We start from the raw sequence: 18378 nt of genomic DNA on the forward strand, positions 1-18378 counted from the left end.
ATGGAATTGACCCTCATTGCCTTGGTTTGTTGTGTCTGTCAGCTCCCCTGAAAACTGTTTTAATCGCGATTATTGACGTGTATGTGCGACACGAGTAGTGTAAAATGTCTAGCCGAGCTCTGCGAAGGCTCAAAGGGAAACAGCGGGGCCAGGAGGCCTTGGACTGCGGGGATTTAACTTTGGGTGACAGCCCGGAGGAGGAGCAGGCTGCGGCTGAAGAGGAGCAGCTGGACACGGCTAATGTTTCTCCCCAGACTGTAGGGAAAGGAAGCGGCCGAAAGGCAAAGAAAAACAAGGCTCAGAAAAACTTCAGCAACATTTATGAGTTGGTAAGGTGACGGTGTGACTCCCCTATTTTCATGTTAAAGAGTCGTTAGTGTTTCCTCCCAGTAAATGCTGTAACGTGTCTGTTAGCTCTCTGTGGATGAACCTTGCTCACACAGGCTAACCTTGTGACGTTAGCTAATTTCTCTGCTTATTAAACTAAACATTTTACTGCAGGTTACAGTTAGCTAGCTAAAAAATGTGGCTATGACACGTGGAAAATCTATGGGAAGCAATCTACATCACCAACCTGTGGAAAACACTGATAATCAAGGGTCCAGTGGACTGTAACTTACAACAGGCATGTTTACTAGCATGTTATTAAAGTGACAGAAAATGGACACTCATATATACATATTGCACAATATCCAATTTACCTCTACAGGTTTTTTTTTCTTCTTTTAACTGAGGTAAAGACAGTTATCTTGGCTATTAAGTGATGATCCTATTTTGGACAGATGTGGCTTTGAATGTAAAAGTTCACACAACCTTATGAAGTCAAGTTGATTGTGGATTTGTTCAGCCCTTGTCCTTGAATTAGATAATGTCAAAAATCTATTAATACTTGAATTTAAAGTATGTCGAATCATCAATTGTTAAAATAATGTAAATGTTCAAATATAATAAGAAAGTTTACCAGTTATTTTGAACAGTCATAAAATTAGATTTGCATTGTGTTATAAAGCAATTGATCACTAAATCAAGACATCACCCATTTTTTATATCAAGTTAAGATCAACTTTACTTCTAAATGAAGATAAAATACATTGTCTAAATCCTAATATTAAAAGTTCGAGTTATACCAGAGTGCGAGCAGCATCTTAGGCTGTATTATCTGTCATAACAGTAATCTCATTTGATGTCGAAGCTGTTTACGCCAACCAGTTAAAAGAAAGATTTATTTAGACTTCAGATTTATAACAATCTTAAATATGAACTCTTGTCATCTTAACACACACATGTTCTCCATGAGTAGTATTTTGAATTCAATTATTTTAACCATGATGACATTATCTCAGGAAGAGATGTTGTTGTTTTGATGTTGGACAAAGTTTTTGCAATGTTTGGTCTATATATGGGTTGTTTTTTTTATCACGCTTAGTACTGCTTTAAACAACAAGCTTTCGTGACAATTTCACTTCGTACTAGATATGCGATGCAGACAACGAGGCACCTGATGAAGAGGCAGAGAAGCCAGATGAAAACAAAACAAGTGGCATGGAAAAGACTGATAACAGAGACATCGAGAAGACAGATCAGAAGCAAGAGGAAGCCTCTAAAAAGGTAAATATAAAGTAATATGAGAAGATTGTCTTCTGTTATCCTCTTTTGTTTGACTTTATTATTCCGCTGATTTACATATTTTGTAATAATTTAACTGTCATCTCTCTTTTATTTAACAGTCTTTGTCAGGAGGAGACAGAGTTAAAAAGAAGAAGAAAAAGAAGAAGACAAAAGCGGCACCAGAAGATGGACAGGTACAGTAAATGTGTCTTGAATGGATTCTATATCTGCTCTGGTAACACAGTTGTGAAACTATAGTGTGATAAACAATAACTGATGGTATGGTCTAATAATTAACAATCACTGTATTAATGATTGATATTTTGTTTACATTTGTAACATATGATGAAAGTCATTGAACTGGTAATAACATAGTCAATTTTTCGTCAAAGCCACAAACTCTCTCTCTTAATTCACTGTTTTTAAATGACCTGCAGGAGGCTGTACCAGATGATAACATTGATTTATTGCTCGAGAACCTGAAGCAGTCCAATGGTCTGAGTTTGCAAAATGAGGATTGTGGAGGCTCCGACAGAAGAGCTGTGTTACATGTGGAGCACAGGTGAAGAGACAACATCTCTCATGCAGCCAAATAAATAGTCTCACCGCACATGTCCTTATTTGTGTAGCGTTTCACCACACAGAGTTGAGGTGGGCCTTGACGGAAGTATTAATCTTTACATTTACATGCAACTAACACTCTGGTTTCTAATGTACTGCATTATTTCGTATAAACACAGTTGTACATTAATATGTTTTAAGTAGTAATGTTAAAATAGCTCTTGACCAGTGAACAGCTTGAATTGGACAATGGCTGACCATAGAGAGTGAGTGGTCCTCGTTACTAATATACATCCCTGTGATTCCTAATTCCCACCATGTGGTGGCACCTTGCTCACATAAGAAAACTATTCAGAGGCTGTCTACCTCCGGGGATGCACTACAGTGGTTAAACAATGGTTAAAACTTATTGAAAAATGTTGCACAGCTGGCCACACAACCAGTGATGTCAGTCTATGCCATTTCAATTAACTGTCAAAGGAAAAAAATTTCATGTGTGTCATAGTTAATCTTGCCATCCACATGTTTACTTTTTGATCAGTATTGTTACCAGTCAACTTGTTAAAGTACGAAAATAATAGCAAAATTATGCTTGATATGTTATTTAATTTCTTTTGCATTTGTGTTGTAAGTCTAAAGCAAACATAGACTGACCTGTCTATAATATCTAAATCAAACAGCCCCTGTGTTTCCCTCTGATTGTATTTCCTCAGCTCGCCCACATTGTCCAGTTGCCAGTAAAAGAGCTGAATGTTATTTTCTTTGTCGATTCATTAGGAATCTCAACCCAGATACGGAGCTGAAAAGGTACTTTGGGGCTCGAGCTGTTCAAGGAGATCAAAGGTAAAAGGAAAAGGAAAACGTTTGTGACATTTTTTGGATTTAAATGGCCTGTGTCCTCTGTGTGGACGTTGTTTATTCTTGTTCTCTTTTTTTTAATACTCTGATGACAGACCTCGCCAGAGAAATCGACATTTTCACCGTAGCACCTGGATGACCAGTCCTAAAGACAGCTGGCCTCGCTTTAGCCGCCCAGGTAGGATTTTCCTCACAGTCATCTGAATAAAAGCTTGTGCCCAGTGGTGGAAAGTGACTAAGTACATTTACTCAAGAACTGTAAAGTACAAATTCAAGGTACTTAAACTTTACTTGAATATTTCCATTTAATGCAGCTTTATACGTCTACTCCACTTTATCTTAGAGGCAAATATTGTAAATTTTAACCTACTACATTTCTCGGACAGTGTTAATTACTAGTTACTTTACAGATTACAGCCCAGTGAAAACCATATATTTCAAAGTTTGGTGAGTTTGGATTTGATATTTCTGATAAACTGAAGGATTAAGTGTTCCTTTATGGGTTGAGAAAATTGTCCAACTTCTTAAGCTTAATGCACTTTTTAAAAACCCTCTTGGATTAGCTGAAAAATACATCACCACAGAGAAAACAGGGTTGTTTTTATGATCTCATGAAAAGCTGAGTTATAGAGATATTGGAGACAGAGATAGAGATTCTCACAGGTCAGGTCTACAGTACTTCACTGTTTTTTATGTCTACGGCTGATACTAATGCAACTGATCCTGCAAATAACAAAAAATATGACCTTCAATAATTGCATCGCAGTTATTTGATGGAGCCTAGATGTCTGCTGTCCCTACAGTCATGTAGTCTCAGTGCCTTGCTTTGCCTTGCCTTTCTGCTAGTAACATTTACCCATGTGAGTTTCACACAAGTCTGCTGTGAAGAATGGTGGAGGACACCATAACATAACACAGTAACATTGCATAAACAGGCACTTTTTCAAACACAGCCTTTAAGTAGTGATTATGTTTATCTAGCCACATTACAGATTACTTTATATTATAACTTAACTTATTTTAACATGAAGCACTTTTCAGTTACTGTAGAAACATGCTGGTACTTCTCCCTCACACCGGGAGAGACTTCCCAAAATAAACCTGTTGTCACCTACACAGGTTAACGGACAAAAACAACACTGAAAAAATACTCTGTTCGAAGTAAAAGTACTCAGTACAGAAAAACTGCCCCTTGACTGTTATGCTATTATATTATTATTACTCATGCGTTAATGTAAAAGCAGCACTTCACTGTTTTAGTTGGTTGACGTGGAGCTCATTTTTATCTATTATATATAGGACAACTAATGCAACTAATGACTGTTTTCATTATCGATTCATCTAATGAATATTTTCTTCGTTAATCGATTGTTTGCTGTTTAAAAATTCTAACCATAGTGAGAAATGGCATCACAATAACCAAGAGTCCAGTGGGATTCCCACTGTAGTACAAATCTCAAAATATTTAAGAATAGATTTAAATTATTAAAGTTAGGAAAAGCAGCTAATCCTTTTATTTCAGTTTCCAGCCGTTGGCAGAAACACTAAGAAGTTCATTTTGAACTCTGGCTATGATTCATTGCTGTCGGTTAAATTACCCAACAGTATAAGTAGCACAACCTTAAACATGTACAGCAGTAAAATATCATGTACACATTAATGCACCGTTACTGTTATTATCAAAACATCAGATGAAAAAGTAAAAAAGTGAATAGAACATTTTTTCTGCAGAACAAGTACTTTTAGAACTTTAAGTGAATTAAGCCAATTAAATCCATTTTTCAAACCATTTTTTTTTTATAGCCCATAATCACAATCACATAGTCTCTGTGGGCTTTCCTGGCCCCCTAGAGTCTAGCCTCTCTCAGCAAGTGTTAGCAATTTAAGTCTCTGTATGGTCTGTTTTTATGTTATGTAACACAAACTTAAATGGCACCTTGCCGCCCGAGGCACAAGCAACAATGTCACCTCAGGAGCAATGTTTACTTATATTTAGGCACCATGAAATCGCCTAAAAGTTGCATTTGTTACACGGACGTCATCAGAAAGACTGGCTGATTGTGTTCACGCTGAAAGTCACCATTGAAGTACGGTATTTGGTAATTTTTCCATTCATGCCATGTCAGATGAGAATTTTTTCAACACATGTAAGAGTAGCTATTGAAATGATGACGCCAGCCTCGTCAGTACACATGCTGTAGAACATAGCTCAGACATCGCTCCCTTGCTCGGACTGTGCGTGTAACATTTTTCACTATGATATGGGTCTTGTATACTTGTTTGTTTAAATCTACTAATGTGAATGATATAGATCTTCACCTTGTATCAGCCTGTTGTGTATTTATTATGTGTTCTTGTTTTTAACTCTGCTTGACATCGCCACAGGAATCTCAATGAGCTTGCTGCAGTCAAAGGATGGCATTCAGTTCTTCACCTTTGAGCACAATCGGGACTACCAACAAGTACAGTTCAAGTTCTTGGATGCTGTCGAGTCCATGGATCCCAACAACATTGTGGTAAAAAAATAAATAAAGTTCCTCTCCGCTATGCACTTTGGTGTCAGTGAGTTTGAAGATGATGTAGTAACATTTCAAATCAGGTTGGGCTGTACCATTCAAATTCAGATTTTATTTTGTAGATAAAGATAAGGCTACACGTTATAATTATGAATTTCTAATAACTCAAGAGTGTTGTATAGTACAAATTTAAATGTTTATTGAAAAAGATAGATGTTTTTATTTCCAAAAGTCACAAAATATATTATATATATATATATTTTTTTATCTGACAGATATGCTGCTTCAATCCATATTTATTGGCACTGAAATTCTCAGCTTCTTTCCAAAACCTCATTAAACGAAAGAGAGCAAAAGAATAGAAACAAATATCATATCAAATGAATCAATAGGACAGCCCTAAAAACATGCATCCTCAGTATTGATGCGGATTCATAAAATTATCAGTTGTCTGGGTGGCAAGAATGTTTACGTAATATTGCACAGATAATGTTATCCATTCTAGCCTATTAGCCCTTGAATAAAGTAACTAAAAAATAATCAACAAATGCAATTAAAATGTCCTCGCTCAAAGCCAAATAGAAGGATGTGTACTAAAACTTTAGGGGAGAGGTCAGAGTTTCATCCACTCACTGAGTTTAATGTTCTGTTGTCCGGGTCTCCACTGTGTGAAGTTAGACGTTGAGCTTTTGTAGTTTTATACTCTAAGAAATACGAATCAGTCCATGTTTGGATTTTGTTATTAAATGCAGCAACTGAGAATTGTGATTATACTGTAGTAAAACTAAGACATTAACCAGGCTGACAGAATTTCTTTCTGAAAAGAAGTTCAAATGTTTACACTCAATGGACAAACATTAACTTGTGACTCTTCTGTCTGGATTGCATTAGCAATTTCATTAAATTATCCAGGAGAGTCTCATGTTTCTGCATGCATGTATGCATTATAATTAAAACCCATCTTAGTGGAGGTTAGCCTGTGTCTACTTCACAACTTATTTATAAATCTGTAGTTCTGAGAAAATGTAACCACATGATCAGTGAGGCTTTTCTAATCCCACTTTTTCTAAAGAAATTTTTTTTTTCTATCCTGACTTCATGTCTTTGTCCATCTTCTCTTCTTCTCTTCAGGCCCTGCTACAGCTGAACCCATACCACATCGATTCCTTGCTGCAGCTCTCTGATGTCTGCCGCATACAGGAGGATCAGGAGATGGCCAGGGACCTCATAGGTTAGGATCAACTTTTCCTTTCATGAATTACATAAAGTCTAAACCAAAGGCATGACTCTAGATGTGTAAATGATAAGCGGTGTTATTAGAATCATACACAGGGATTCAGTGTATTTGACCAGAATTAGTTCAACATCAGAGCAACTGATTAATGTAGCTTAAAGGTAAACCCACACTATTTGTTGTATTAAGTGCATGATGTTGTTTTCTTCTCATAACGTTAAGCTACAATCTAGTATGAACCTAAAAGTTACTCGTCTGAGTTTTTCCTATCTCAAAAACAGACCTCTTCATACACAAGCTCCTTCTGTTCCAGTTTTGTTCCTTTATAGACATCAAATTTTGCACAGTTCCTCTTCAGACATTATTAAGCCTTTTAAGTCCAACTCTGTGTTTCTTCCTGGCTAAGTGGACCAGGCACACACTGTTCATTTAATATTTATTCATCACTTAATTTGCTTCCAGCAGGGGTATGGCTTGGATCTCTTTAATTGAACACATGAAAAGTCATTCCCTTTGGCCTTACAAGTTGGCCTTGTTAGTTGGTAAGAAATACCACACTAGGAACAAAATTCATCTAGTAATAATGGTCAGGGTTCTTGGGTTAAATGCACTATACAACCCTTTACAACTAACAGAGATCATCTGACATATAGAAAAAAAGATACGTTTGTTATTTTGAAGGTTCAGTGTGTAGGATTAGTTGCATCAGGCAGTGTGGTTGCACATCGCAATCCACCTAATCCCCCCCAACCTCACCTTCCTCTACAGTGACTGCAAGAAACGCGAAAGGCCCTCTGTAGAGCCAGTGTTTGGTTTGTCCAGTCTGGGCTACTGTAGAAACGGGGCAGCGCAAAATGACAGACAGAGGATGGAGGAGACCTGCTCCCTCTGTAAATATAAAATCAAAAAAACAGACGGAAGAAACCTCAAGAAGAGCCACAGAGGAGGGATCATGCAATAGATGCCGCATGTACGGAACAGAACAACAAACTCACACTTACAAATTGCATTGACAGAATATCTGATACAAGTGATTATTTAATATGTAAAGTGTGTGGATCCAGGAGGTCGACTGAGCAGGCCGAGACATCGCCAAGTGGTGCCCGAGCCACACGACCTCCTCTCCACCGTGGTGACCTGGAAGAGGGCAGGCCATACAAGATAATAAGCAGTAAAAAAGAAAACATCAGAGTGAAGACGCATCAAATTTCACAGAAGTACAGATGTAAGGAAATAGTAAAACAGAGGAGAGCAATGAGCGTAGCCCAGGATATGACGATCCAGATCCGTCAATATGTGAGGCAGCGGGAGCCAGGAGAGGGAGATGTTCCAAGGGACCTGTGGTTCATTAGAAGGGAGCCTGAATGAAAAGAGAGTAGGAGGAGGAGGAGGAGGAGCAGAAAGCTATAGAGATCACATTGAGAGAGCAACACAGCTTGCAGCTTGAGGGCACAGAAAACAATAAACTAAAGTTAGAGAAATGCGGCATTAATCAGAATAAACAGATTGTTTCTCGTTGGCAGGACAATGTGAATTCTAATAGTAAGAGACTTATTGAGACTGAGACCGACCCACTGAAGAAGCTAGTCAGTGACTAATGAAAGGTTAAGTCAAAGAAGTAAGTTTTGAGTTTAGATTTAAAGGCGTCAGTAGAGCCAGATTGTCTGATGTCTGCTGGGAGGTTATTTCAGAGGAAGGGGACACGAGTATAAAAAGCCCTGAAGCCAGCTGACTTCTTTTTAAACCCGGGGAAGGGCTGGGATAAGTCTCATTCTAAGGTCATGAAAACACAGTGATTTTTATTTTGAGGTGATTATACACTAATGAAAATAATTATGTGTAGTTATTATTCCTTCTAATGATTATATCTATTTCTGCAGTTGTCAGTTGCTGTAGTTAAACCAAGTTTACACTACAGGAGCCGCATTCATAAAGTTTCCTGGTACAAAGAGAGATGAAATTCTAAGAAAATCTTGAGAACTGTGACGCTTTCTAAGAATTTTTCCTTAAAGTAAAGACTAGCTCCTAGATAAGATTAAAAATAGAAGAACTTTTAATTTCCCGTCTCCCTCTGCTTACTGGTGCGCTCCCTAGCAATGGGGTAAATCTTGCCTCATCACCGAGATAAAGGTTTCTGTTCTTTCCCTGCTCAGATTTGCTCTAAGACGTTTCCTAAATCACGTTTCCAGCAAGGACTCCTGGCTAGATTTTTTTAAGGCTCCATTAGGAGCTCTCTCAGAATTTTATCCCTTATCTTGCCATCGCCGATGGTTTTTAGAGAGATCAACAAAAAAACACAGATCGGAGGCAGATCGCTGCACGCACCAGTGAAAGATGATCAGTATTTGTGATTTGCTCAACAAAAAAAGGAACTCGGGGACAGCAGGCCAGCCGACGACAGCTAGATATCTCTTTCAGTGCAAAAATAAACCTTGCTTTCCGCATATCCTCTTAATCCATCCTCTCACTCATATTCTTTTCTTTATAGTCCTTGTTTTTGTTGCTGAAAAACAACGCACAAACAACTTGGACTGCGTGTCAATCCACTGTCACGTCTATATGCGTGTGACCTTGTAATACGTGACCCCCTGTCGCTGATCAGTCATGAACAACAAACAATTGCAAGGCAGAAAGTTGTTTTCGTGCTCAGTGTCAGTTTGCTTTTGTCAGTGTTAATTCAACAAAACAGGCATTGTTAAAAAAATCACAGTCCATGAAAAGCACAATACTCGGTTTATTATCCCCCCCCCTCCTCAACCTCGAGGGATAATTTAACAACAGCCATTTGTCTTATTCCCCTGGCTGATTGAATAAGATGCCATTAGTTGAACTTGAACTTAAGACAGAGAAGTAAGACAGTATTTTCCAGTTTTGGTCTTTTTTTATACAAAACACTGCTGGGGATGTGATTATCTCAGAGATTAAAATGAATTGATAGACCCCTGCAACTGCAGCGTTGTACAGCTGTGTTTTGTGCTCCTCTCTGTTCTTTGTGTAACACCCAGTTTGCTGCTCCTTCAGTGAAAGTGTTTTTTTGTTTGTTTTTTGTTCCAGAGAGGGCCCTGTACAGCTTTGAGTGCGCTTTTCACCCTTTATTCAGTCTGACCTCAGGTACCTGCAGACTTGATTATCTGAGACCGGAGAACAGGTTGGTTATTCTTTTCATTTGTTAGACACTTGTATAAGGACTTAGAAATTCGATGATTCAATAATCTCTGTTTACAGGGCATTTTATCTGGCTCTTTATAAGCACATGATGTTTCTGGAGAAGAGAGGATGCCCACGTACGGCTTTGGAGTACTGCAAACTGATCCTGAGGTACATGTGGAAAAGCTTGTGCTATAGAGTTAAAGGGAAACAGTAACCAATAAACAATGCTTTTAGCTCAGTTACAGTCTTTACATCCCCGGGCCCTTTATGATGAACTTATCTAATTTGTTCCCATTATTTCTGACCCTCACTCTATTTCAGAGAGAAGGAAGGTGGCAGTTTAGACACTGTCTTGTGTTTGACATCACACTAAAAAGTATTGTTTGGCTTCCGAGCGCAACGAACAGAACTATTATTTCCCTGAAAAAAATAGCCACCAGTCAGCAGACTTGGAAATAATCTTCACAGAATTTAAACTCAACTATTAGGTTAGTGTTCTGCCAGTATTAATCCTGTTCGGGCACAAGGGGAAGTTTGAAAATGTGCTTTTTATTCGTGGTATGACACGATTATGCCACTTGATTTGCCACACACTATGGCAAATCAAGGGGCATAACCCCCCAAATTATTTATTAAAAGTACAACAGCTGAACACGTGTTTCTTCCAAGTTCTTCCGAATTCCTAGTTTGTGCTTTATCATCCACAATGTGATTTGGATCTGTATAACAGTGACATACAGGCTGATGTAATATGTTTGACCAAGATCTTACATATGATAGAATAATTGGATTATAATAAGATCAGTCAGTGTAATTATTCAAACCTCAACCCACAACTTAAAACCTCCCATATCATGCTGGTGCTTACATAATGCACACTAAGAGGACTGTTCTCACGCACTGCTGCCATCAGTTGTCCATAGCTCGAGCTTTACAGCCTTCCCATATGATGGACGATGCTTATCTATGATTTTCCATCCTACTCTGGAAAATCTGTCCTCCTCCAGCCAGCAGTGATTAAATCAGTATTGGCTCACAATGCCAACATGATTGATTACATATTTTGTAAACAAAGCACTCTTAAAACTCATATATGTGATATGATTAACTCTGTCAATCCACCGTTTAAGAGAAAAAAAACAAATCAATAGTGATATTTTGTTTTAGGTATTATCATAAGGCTCAGATAGTTTTTAAGCCTTTTGAAGGAAACCAGAAAAAATAACTTATTTAATTTATTTTATTGTCAGAAGTATTTTATGCACAGCAGACTGACAGTTTTGAGCAAAGACACTGCGTGGTTACTTAATTTGGCCGTCTGCCCAAGTTCCTCAATTTACTCTGGGAGGAAATAGTAGAGCTGTAGTGCTTTTGATTCTATCTGGTTTGTTTGTTTGTTTGGTCTGTTTTTTTTTGGTTAAGTGCTTGTAGTGATCACTTGTTTCCTGTCTTGTTTCCAACTCTTTTGTCAGTTTGGACCCGGACTCCGACCCTCTTTGCATGCTCCTGCTCATCGATTTACTGATGCTGCGTTCCAGAGAGTACCAGTGTCTCCTCCAGTTATACCAGGACTGGGAGGTAAAGTGTGCCATCATGTGCAGATATGTGCCAGCATCATGCTTAGGATTTCGAAACCAAAGCAGGGTTCTGGGTGTCCAACCCCCAAAAAATGTTTGATTCAAGGACTGTGTTTCCTGCATTCTGGTGATGTTTAAAGGATGAAAATAAGTGAAGCGCAACTGCATTTTTTTGTCAAATTATTTTCATTTCAGTTTTAATTCTCAGAAAACAACGCAGAATAATTTGCCCTCTAGCATAAACTTGCATAAATCTGTGACAAAAAGTAATATATATCACTTTTAATTTATTAATTTTTTTTGTCTTTGCGAGCCACTGCCCTGTGTTTGTCAGCCTCTCAGTGGGGATTGATTCGGTGTGACCCCAGTGATTGACAGAAAAATGAATTTTACAGCCCCTTCCCTTTAAAACTTAAATGTGAATTCTTCTCTCCAGGGTGTCTGAAATTTGTTAAGATATTCTCCATTTATCCATTTCACTCACTGACGAGTACGTGGCACAACAGAACAGCACACAACGGCACACAGCATGCTCTACTGTGCAAGAATCAGGTTATAATAATTAAAAGGGGAAAGTGTGTGAAGGAGTGTGTTATATTGCCATACATTGGGGAAAGTATAGGAGATTTGGGCCCCAGGAAGAAACCGGGAGAGGTTGATGAAAAAATGCTTTTGCTGGTATGACCAGCGTCAGCGTTTCAGTCTGATACAGAAACGTTTTGTTTTTGTGTTTCAGGAGCACAGAAACCTGTCCCAGCTGCCAAACTTTGCGTTCTCCACTGCACTTTGCCATTTCCACCTCAGTCAGCAGGAAGATCTGGATCCCGAAGATAGTGACAAACAAAGACGTAAAGCGGACCGGATGCTGCAGGATGCTCTCATCATGTTCCCTGGAGGTTAAATGAACCACTACCAGTATATGAATATTTAGACATTATTGCCTCTTATTCAAAAGCATTGTTAATGTGTGTTTTCATCTTATTGTGTTGCTGTGAATATGTTTTCTGCAGTCTTGATGCCTCTACTGGACCTGTGTACTGTGCAGCCAGATGCAACAGTCACCTCACATGCCTTCTTTGGCCCAAAGAGTCAGATAGGGTAATGTTTGCTCCCTTTCTTATCTGAAGTGTTGCAAACCGAGCAATTAAAATCCATGAAAACTCCATGATATTAATGTTGTATGGTACCCTTTATCATCCAATGTTGTATAACCATCAACTATGAAAAAGGCGTATGTTTTAGCTGCAAAATTTTCCATGGCCTTTATTTTTATCCTGTATCAATTTTGCTCCTACCCTAACGTTAAAAAAACTCAACCTACCTTCTGTCTCTAGGCAGCCCCCAGCCCTGGCTGAACTGACGGCACTGTATGTGGGGAGGACCTGCAGCCTGTGGAGGGAAGCAGCAGTAATGCTGTGGTTGGAGGAGTCTGTGAAAGAGGTGCTGCGTCGAGATGATGCCGAAGACCCTTTTGTTGAAGACTGCCAAAACAAGTAAGATCTCAATAAGCTGCTCGGCTGCCCACATTTCTGTGCAATATGTGCTTCGTAAACCAGCGTTTTACCTTCATTACTGTGTTTCAGGAGAAAGCAGAGGTACCAGAGCGCACCGAGGAACATCCATCGCCACGTCCTCCTCTCCGAGATCAAGGAAGCCGTTGCAAGTCTGCCCCTGGTGAGGAACAATCAGGAACCACACTTATGATTCATTGAATCTGCACTGTCCTCAATTCACTCAGTAGACACAGGAGGTGTGATGAGCATCAGTAGGATCAAATCTTGACAATTTTCTTATACAGTGTGAGTTCCAAGTATCCTCACAAGACAGAGGAATTAAACCAGTTTATAGATCAAACTGTCAAATCCAGTAGAGCCTGACCGATATACAGTTTTTGGGGCTGAGGATGATACCAATATTAGGGAGCAGAAAACTCCGGTATCGATATATCAGCAGATATACACTGATTTTTGCAGTGATACCTCAAATGTGGTTGTCAAACACTTCTGACAAAAACATAACAGAGACTGAATATTTACAGTTTAACAATAAACGTAATTGTCTAAAATGACAATGGCAGAGGTTTTTCTAATCGGCATAGTTGCTTTTTCACATGCAAAACCTTGCTGCTATATACTGTAACATATTCTGCTGTGCTTCACCTCACATAGGTCACCCCCCCCCCCCCCCCCTCCCCCCAAAAAACACAAATCAATATTGAGTCATAGACCTTCGAAGAATCATATAATCTGTGCCCTACAGAGGATCCTCACAAAGCCTCCAGTCTTGCATGTAATTCATGTCTCTCTTAACTCATGCACCCCTGAGGAAGTGACTCTAATACAGCCATTTGTTTGATACCTTCAGGACGTGACTAGTCAGCCTGTGATGGGCTTCGACCCTCTGCCTCCACTGGACTCAGTCACATCGTATAACAGACCAGAGAGGTAATAGACAGCTGTGCACATGAAATGCCACAGTACAGTCAAAAGAAGATGCAAATATTGTTGTTTACAAGCAACAGGCATTTTATCATGTATCCAATGTCACACTTTAGTGAGATTTCTCTGTGTGTTTGTGTCTGCATACAGGCAGCATGTTGGCGCATCCAATGAGAGTACATTGTCGCTGTTTTTCCGGTCTTTGCTGCCAAACTTCAACCTTCAGGTGAGTAGCACGGATCAGGCAAGATAGGTCTGGTAGGAAATGGGTATGGATAACGAATGGATTAGGATTTGGGGAAAAAAGAGTTGTGAGGTAATTTTATGGAAAGACACATAGTACTATTATCTCTGTACATTAAAAAAATGGGCAAGTATTAGTAGAAAGCTTCCTAGGACACTAGCAAAGGCCCGTTTTGTGGATGGGATATCATATGATGAATAGCTTTGAGTCCCACATGCAAACTGATTGGCTCCAGAGAAAATCATGAATCATCTTCCTGTGAGATGTCCCAAGAGTCGTCTGTTTTTATTTAGCTTCCTGACCCGAATCATTGAAAGAGCTCAAAGTTAACTGTGTTTAAGGTTGGTTTTCTATGAAACGATTAGTAAGATAATTTACAGATGTACCCATTTAGTTGCCGGACCCTCCAGGGCTGGTGGAAACTGAACTGGTAAAAAAGATCTGGACAACCATTCTAACAAGATGGAACACTTCCTCCAAAGACTCATGGTTACCCTGAGGGGATGACAACTGCTAAATATGAAGGAAAGCATATGACCTTGTTAACAGCATGTCCACCGTTTCCCAGTGTGTCACTGAAGGACAAAACAATAACAACATTCATGAAGTTGTTTGTGGCTTTGGCTTTGCAGTCTCTTTCCTTGTAATTGAGTTATATGTTTATGTTTATATATTATTCAAACATAGAGCCAAGTGAGTTTACTCTGTCTACTTTTCATAAGTATTGTCAATCTTGAATGTTATCTATATTTATAGGAACTAAATCTTTAGAATATGTCCAGTGTTAGTTGAGCACGTTCCATGTTTCTGCTTACACTTCATCATTTAATCATTAATCACTATTCATTCCTACAAATGCTCGCCGTCATACAGACATCAAAATCTGTCCACCCTCATGGACTCTCAGGAACTTGTACAGCACTTTCTGTTTGAGGCTGACTGTTTGACAGAAAGGAGTGAATGTTTTAAGATCTTTTTGTCAAAGAAGTGGAAGTTACTCTGAGGCAACCTAGCCATTTGTTTAATTCTTTTTATTTTTGGGCAGAAATTTATATTGCAAGGATAAGGGAAGTCTCATTTCTTCTGCCATCCACAGATTTTTTACAAAATGTAGGAAAACTTTGTACATTTAGGGAGAGGTACACACAAAAGCAATGCAAAGGATGTCAGAGGGAGGTTGAAAAGGAAATAAAATAAAAAGCATTAAGGCTTGCTGGAAAGAAAAAAAGAAAAAATATTACAGTTTTATTCATTTAACACCTGCATGAAAAATTTGACCCACTTGATCGAGAATTTAATGGATATTTTTCTTAAGATGGATAGAAAAGTAATCCTTTTCATAACATATATATAATTGTCTTTATCTATCCACTTGTATTTTGGAGGGTTCAGAAAGCAAGCTGTGTCTTAAGTGCCTCTAAAAATCCACTAAATTTTAGCTTTATTTAAGTCGATTTAAGTAATATATATGTACATTTACCGTTATCTGAAACAAGATTTTTATTTGCTATGTATAATAGAAATTATCTTGGTGTAATGTACCGTAGTGTTTTGAGTATACTCATTGGCTTAACAGGCTTCACCCCCAACATTCATGCCTGTCAAGGGGAGTAAGGGAGTCAGCAGACTGAGTGGTTGTTGTCGAGTGATGACTGCAGTGTAAAAAGTGTGAAACTTCAAACCATTGATCTCTGGCTGATTATCGCTGTTTAAGGGATGGAGAACTGAAGAGCAGTGTAAACCTGAAAACACTCCGTAAGAATAATTTGCAAATTCAGTTATTATCTCCTCACCGTCATGCTGATGAAAAGTCAGATGCAGTTTTGTAATCCACAACATTAAAGTAGCTGGGGATCTGATTTAAAATGTAAAAAAACACAGAAAAAACATCAAATGGCTCCATACAGAGTGATTTGAAAATATATAATTTACACCCTCGACGCATGGCTGTATTTTCAAATCAATCCAGAGACTTGGATTAAGCATGACCAATTGTAAAGAGCCATTTCATTTATTTATTTACATTTTGAAAACAATCCCTATCTACTTCAGTTGTTTTTGAGAATAGTACAGCGGTTTTGCAGTGAAGCTCCAGAAATATTTTGTTGACTAAAAAAAACTTCACCCAAGTTTCCTCCGCCGTGGGGTGAGTAGATAATGACTGAATTTTATTTTTGGCTGAAGGTTCAAGGTTGAACAAGGGGGGCGTTGTCAATTTCTTACGATGGTTGAGGTGCTTGGCCTGGAACAGTGTGTTCCCAGGTGATCGTAAATGTTATGCAAAGACTGTGTGTGCATACTTCTCTGTTTTTATATACAGAGACTTTAATATTGAAGTTAGAAAGTTCAGTGATCTTATTGATTGTCCATATTAAGTCCACTGTGTGGCACAATCCAACTGCCTTCACTTAAAGATACATCAGGCACACCCATTTACTGCTCATCTTGTGGGTCATACATGCTTCATGTTACCAGATGGGCCCGAGGCATGTTTCCATCAGGATGGTTCCATCTATTTTGATCATGTTATCCACTAATGGAGAGGAAGAGATACAACTTGGATAGAACAAATGTAGTTAAGACGAAGGAATATACAGTATATTTTTACTGTTACAGATCTGCAAACAAGATAATATTATCTTTACATAACACAAGCATAGATTATCCTGGTTGAGGGTGCATTGTGTTTCAAAGAATAAAAGTACTTTTGGCTGATTAATTAAGTGGGATTGTTTATAATATTAATCAAAATAATAAACTTAATTTGTATATGACCTCTCAAAACATCGTTGAACCAGGATTAAAACATTTTAGGTCTTCAATGAGGCAAATAGAATACAGCAAATTAAAATAATCCAAAATAAAATGGAATGAAATACCAAACAATAAGAACATATAAAGAAAAACAATGATTATAAAACAGATAGGACATGTTGGAAATAAAACTTTGTATCAGCATCAATTAAAAGCTGTTTCAAAAGGAAAAGTTTTGTGAAGTGCTTGAAAGATTAATTATTCTGCAAGCCTGAGGCAGGGAGTTCCAGAGCAGATTTAGTATTATTTACTCGCTTTGTAAAATAAAACAGTAGGACACATTCTTCTGGTCTGACAGCTTTGAGCCATCCAGTTCATCCAGAGAGATGAAACTGTTGAACTTGTGGTAATCGTGGAATATCAGTTCAACACTAGACTAACAGAAAATAATGTGATTTCCTGACCTCTCTTTCCTCGTTAAGGGTGAACTGAGGCAGGAGGACGACATGGAAGTGGCTCGAGCTGGTCAGGAGCTGAACCAGGAAGTGAATCGACTAATGGTGGCAATGAGGGACATGCTGGCAAACATCAGGTTTCAGGAGCCGCCGAGAGAGGACAACCCGTACAGAGACGAGGAGGAATGGGACTGAGAGAGGAGGGAGACAGAGGAGGAATGTCCAGTGTGAGGATGAAGAGGAATCGATAGACAATAATAAACTTAATAAAGTGTAATGACAACAAGTAAAATGAAATTATTTAATGTTGTTTATAATTAAAAAAGAGATGGCGTGGGACAACCGAATAGTATTTTTTTAATTGTCACAATTTCAGAGGACTAAAGTGAAAGGAGGAGATGGAGTTACGAGTCTCTCCCCGGCTTTAGTGGCGTTGATCAAAAACACAATTTCCGGACATTTGTCAACATGGGAAACGTTATTCTAGTCCAACCCGTCAGATTGGTTAGTTCCCATAAATTTCACTGTGGTTTTTATAAAAAATACCCATTTTGTAGCATATCTGCAACATGTCTAGTATATGTTGTTGCTGCAAAATGAATCATTTTTATAAAAAACACAGTACACACACATATACTAGGCGCCACTCTTTGTTCTTCGTCCTCTGGTTTGTGAGAGTTGTCATGCTCACAAACAATGGACTGCTTTATGAAATAAGAAAAAAGTTTAAACAGTCTTTTTATTTTGACTGGAAGTTCTTTATCGCTAATTCAGATTGAGCAGTTTAATACAGGATGTAACAGAAACAGAACACTTTATTCTCATTGACAAAGGCGCTTAACATGAAAAATAGAGGTGAAAACTGAAGGCTCTTTTATCGTGTTTTAAACACTCTCTGCTCTCTTTAACATGTTTAACCAGACCAGCCTTTTGAATCTGTTTGATCTGTTTTTGCAAATGAAATAATAACCTCTTTTGTTTGA

At 38.4% G+C, this 18378-nt stretch overlaps 1 protein-coding gene across 1 annotated transcript; it reads left to right on the forward strand.

Annotated features, from left to right (window-relative positions):
• Window positions 1-18378, forward strand: tcf25 (TCF25 ribosome quality control complex subunit). Its single transcript, XM_084357030.1, has 18 exons — window positions 1-329; window positions 1474-1608; window positions 1728-1802; window positions 2046-2170; window positions 2947-3012; window positions 3123-3205; window positions 5413-5543; window positions 6675-6774; window positions 9832-9925; window positions 10003-10095; window positions 11400-11505; window positions 12241-12400; window positions 12515-12602; window positions 12839-12997; window positions 13088-13178; window positions 13869-13948; window positions 14093-14168; window positions 17423-18378. The coding sequence occupies exons 1-18, from the start codon at window positions 105-107 to the stop codon at window positions 17588-17590; spliced, it is 2055 nt and encodes a 684-aa protein (XP_084213156.1). The 5' UTR covers window positions 1-104; the 3' UTR covers window positions 17591-18378.

This window comes from Pagrus pagrus (assembly GCF_965226575.1).
Source record: "Pagrus pagrus genome assembly, chromosome: 1".
Taxonomy (NCBI): Eukaryota; Metazoa; Chordata; class Actinopteri; order Spariformes; family Sparidae; genus Pagrus; species Pagrus pagrus.

Bases quoted from the DNA above. Each gene is read 5' to 3' on its own strand.
- tcf25 (XM_084357030.1), top strand. From the start codon at position 105: ATGTCTAGCCGAGCTCTGCGAAGGCTCAAAGGGAAACAGCGGGGCCAG. The intron at 12,998-13,087 runs GTAAGATCTCAA...ACTGTGTTTCAG, and splicing joins GTTGAAGACTGCCAAAACAA to GAGAAAGCAGAGGTACCAGA. The intron at 14,169-17,422 runs GTGAGTAGCACG...TTCCTCGTTAAG, and splicing joins TGCCAAACTTCAACCTTCAG to GGTGAACTGAGGCAGGAGGA.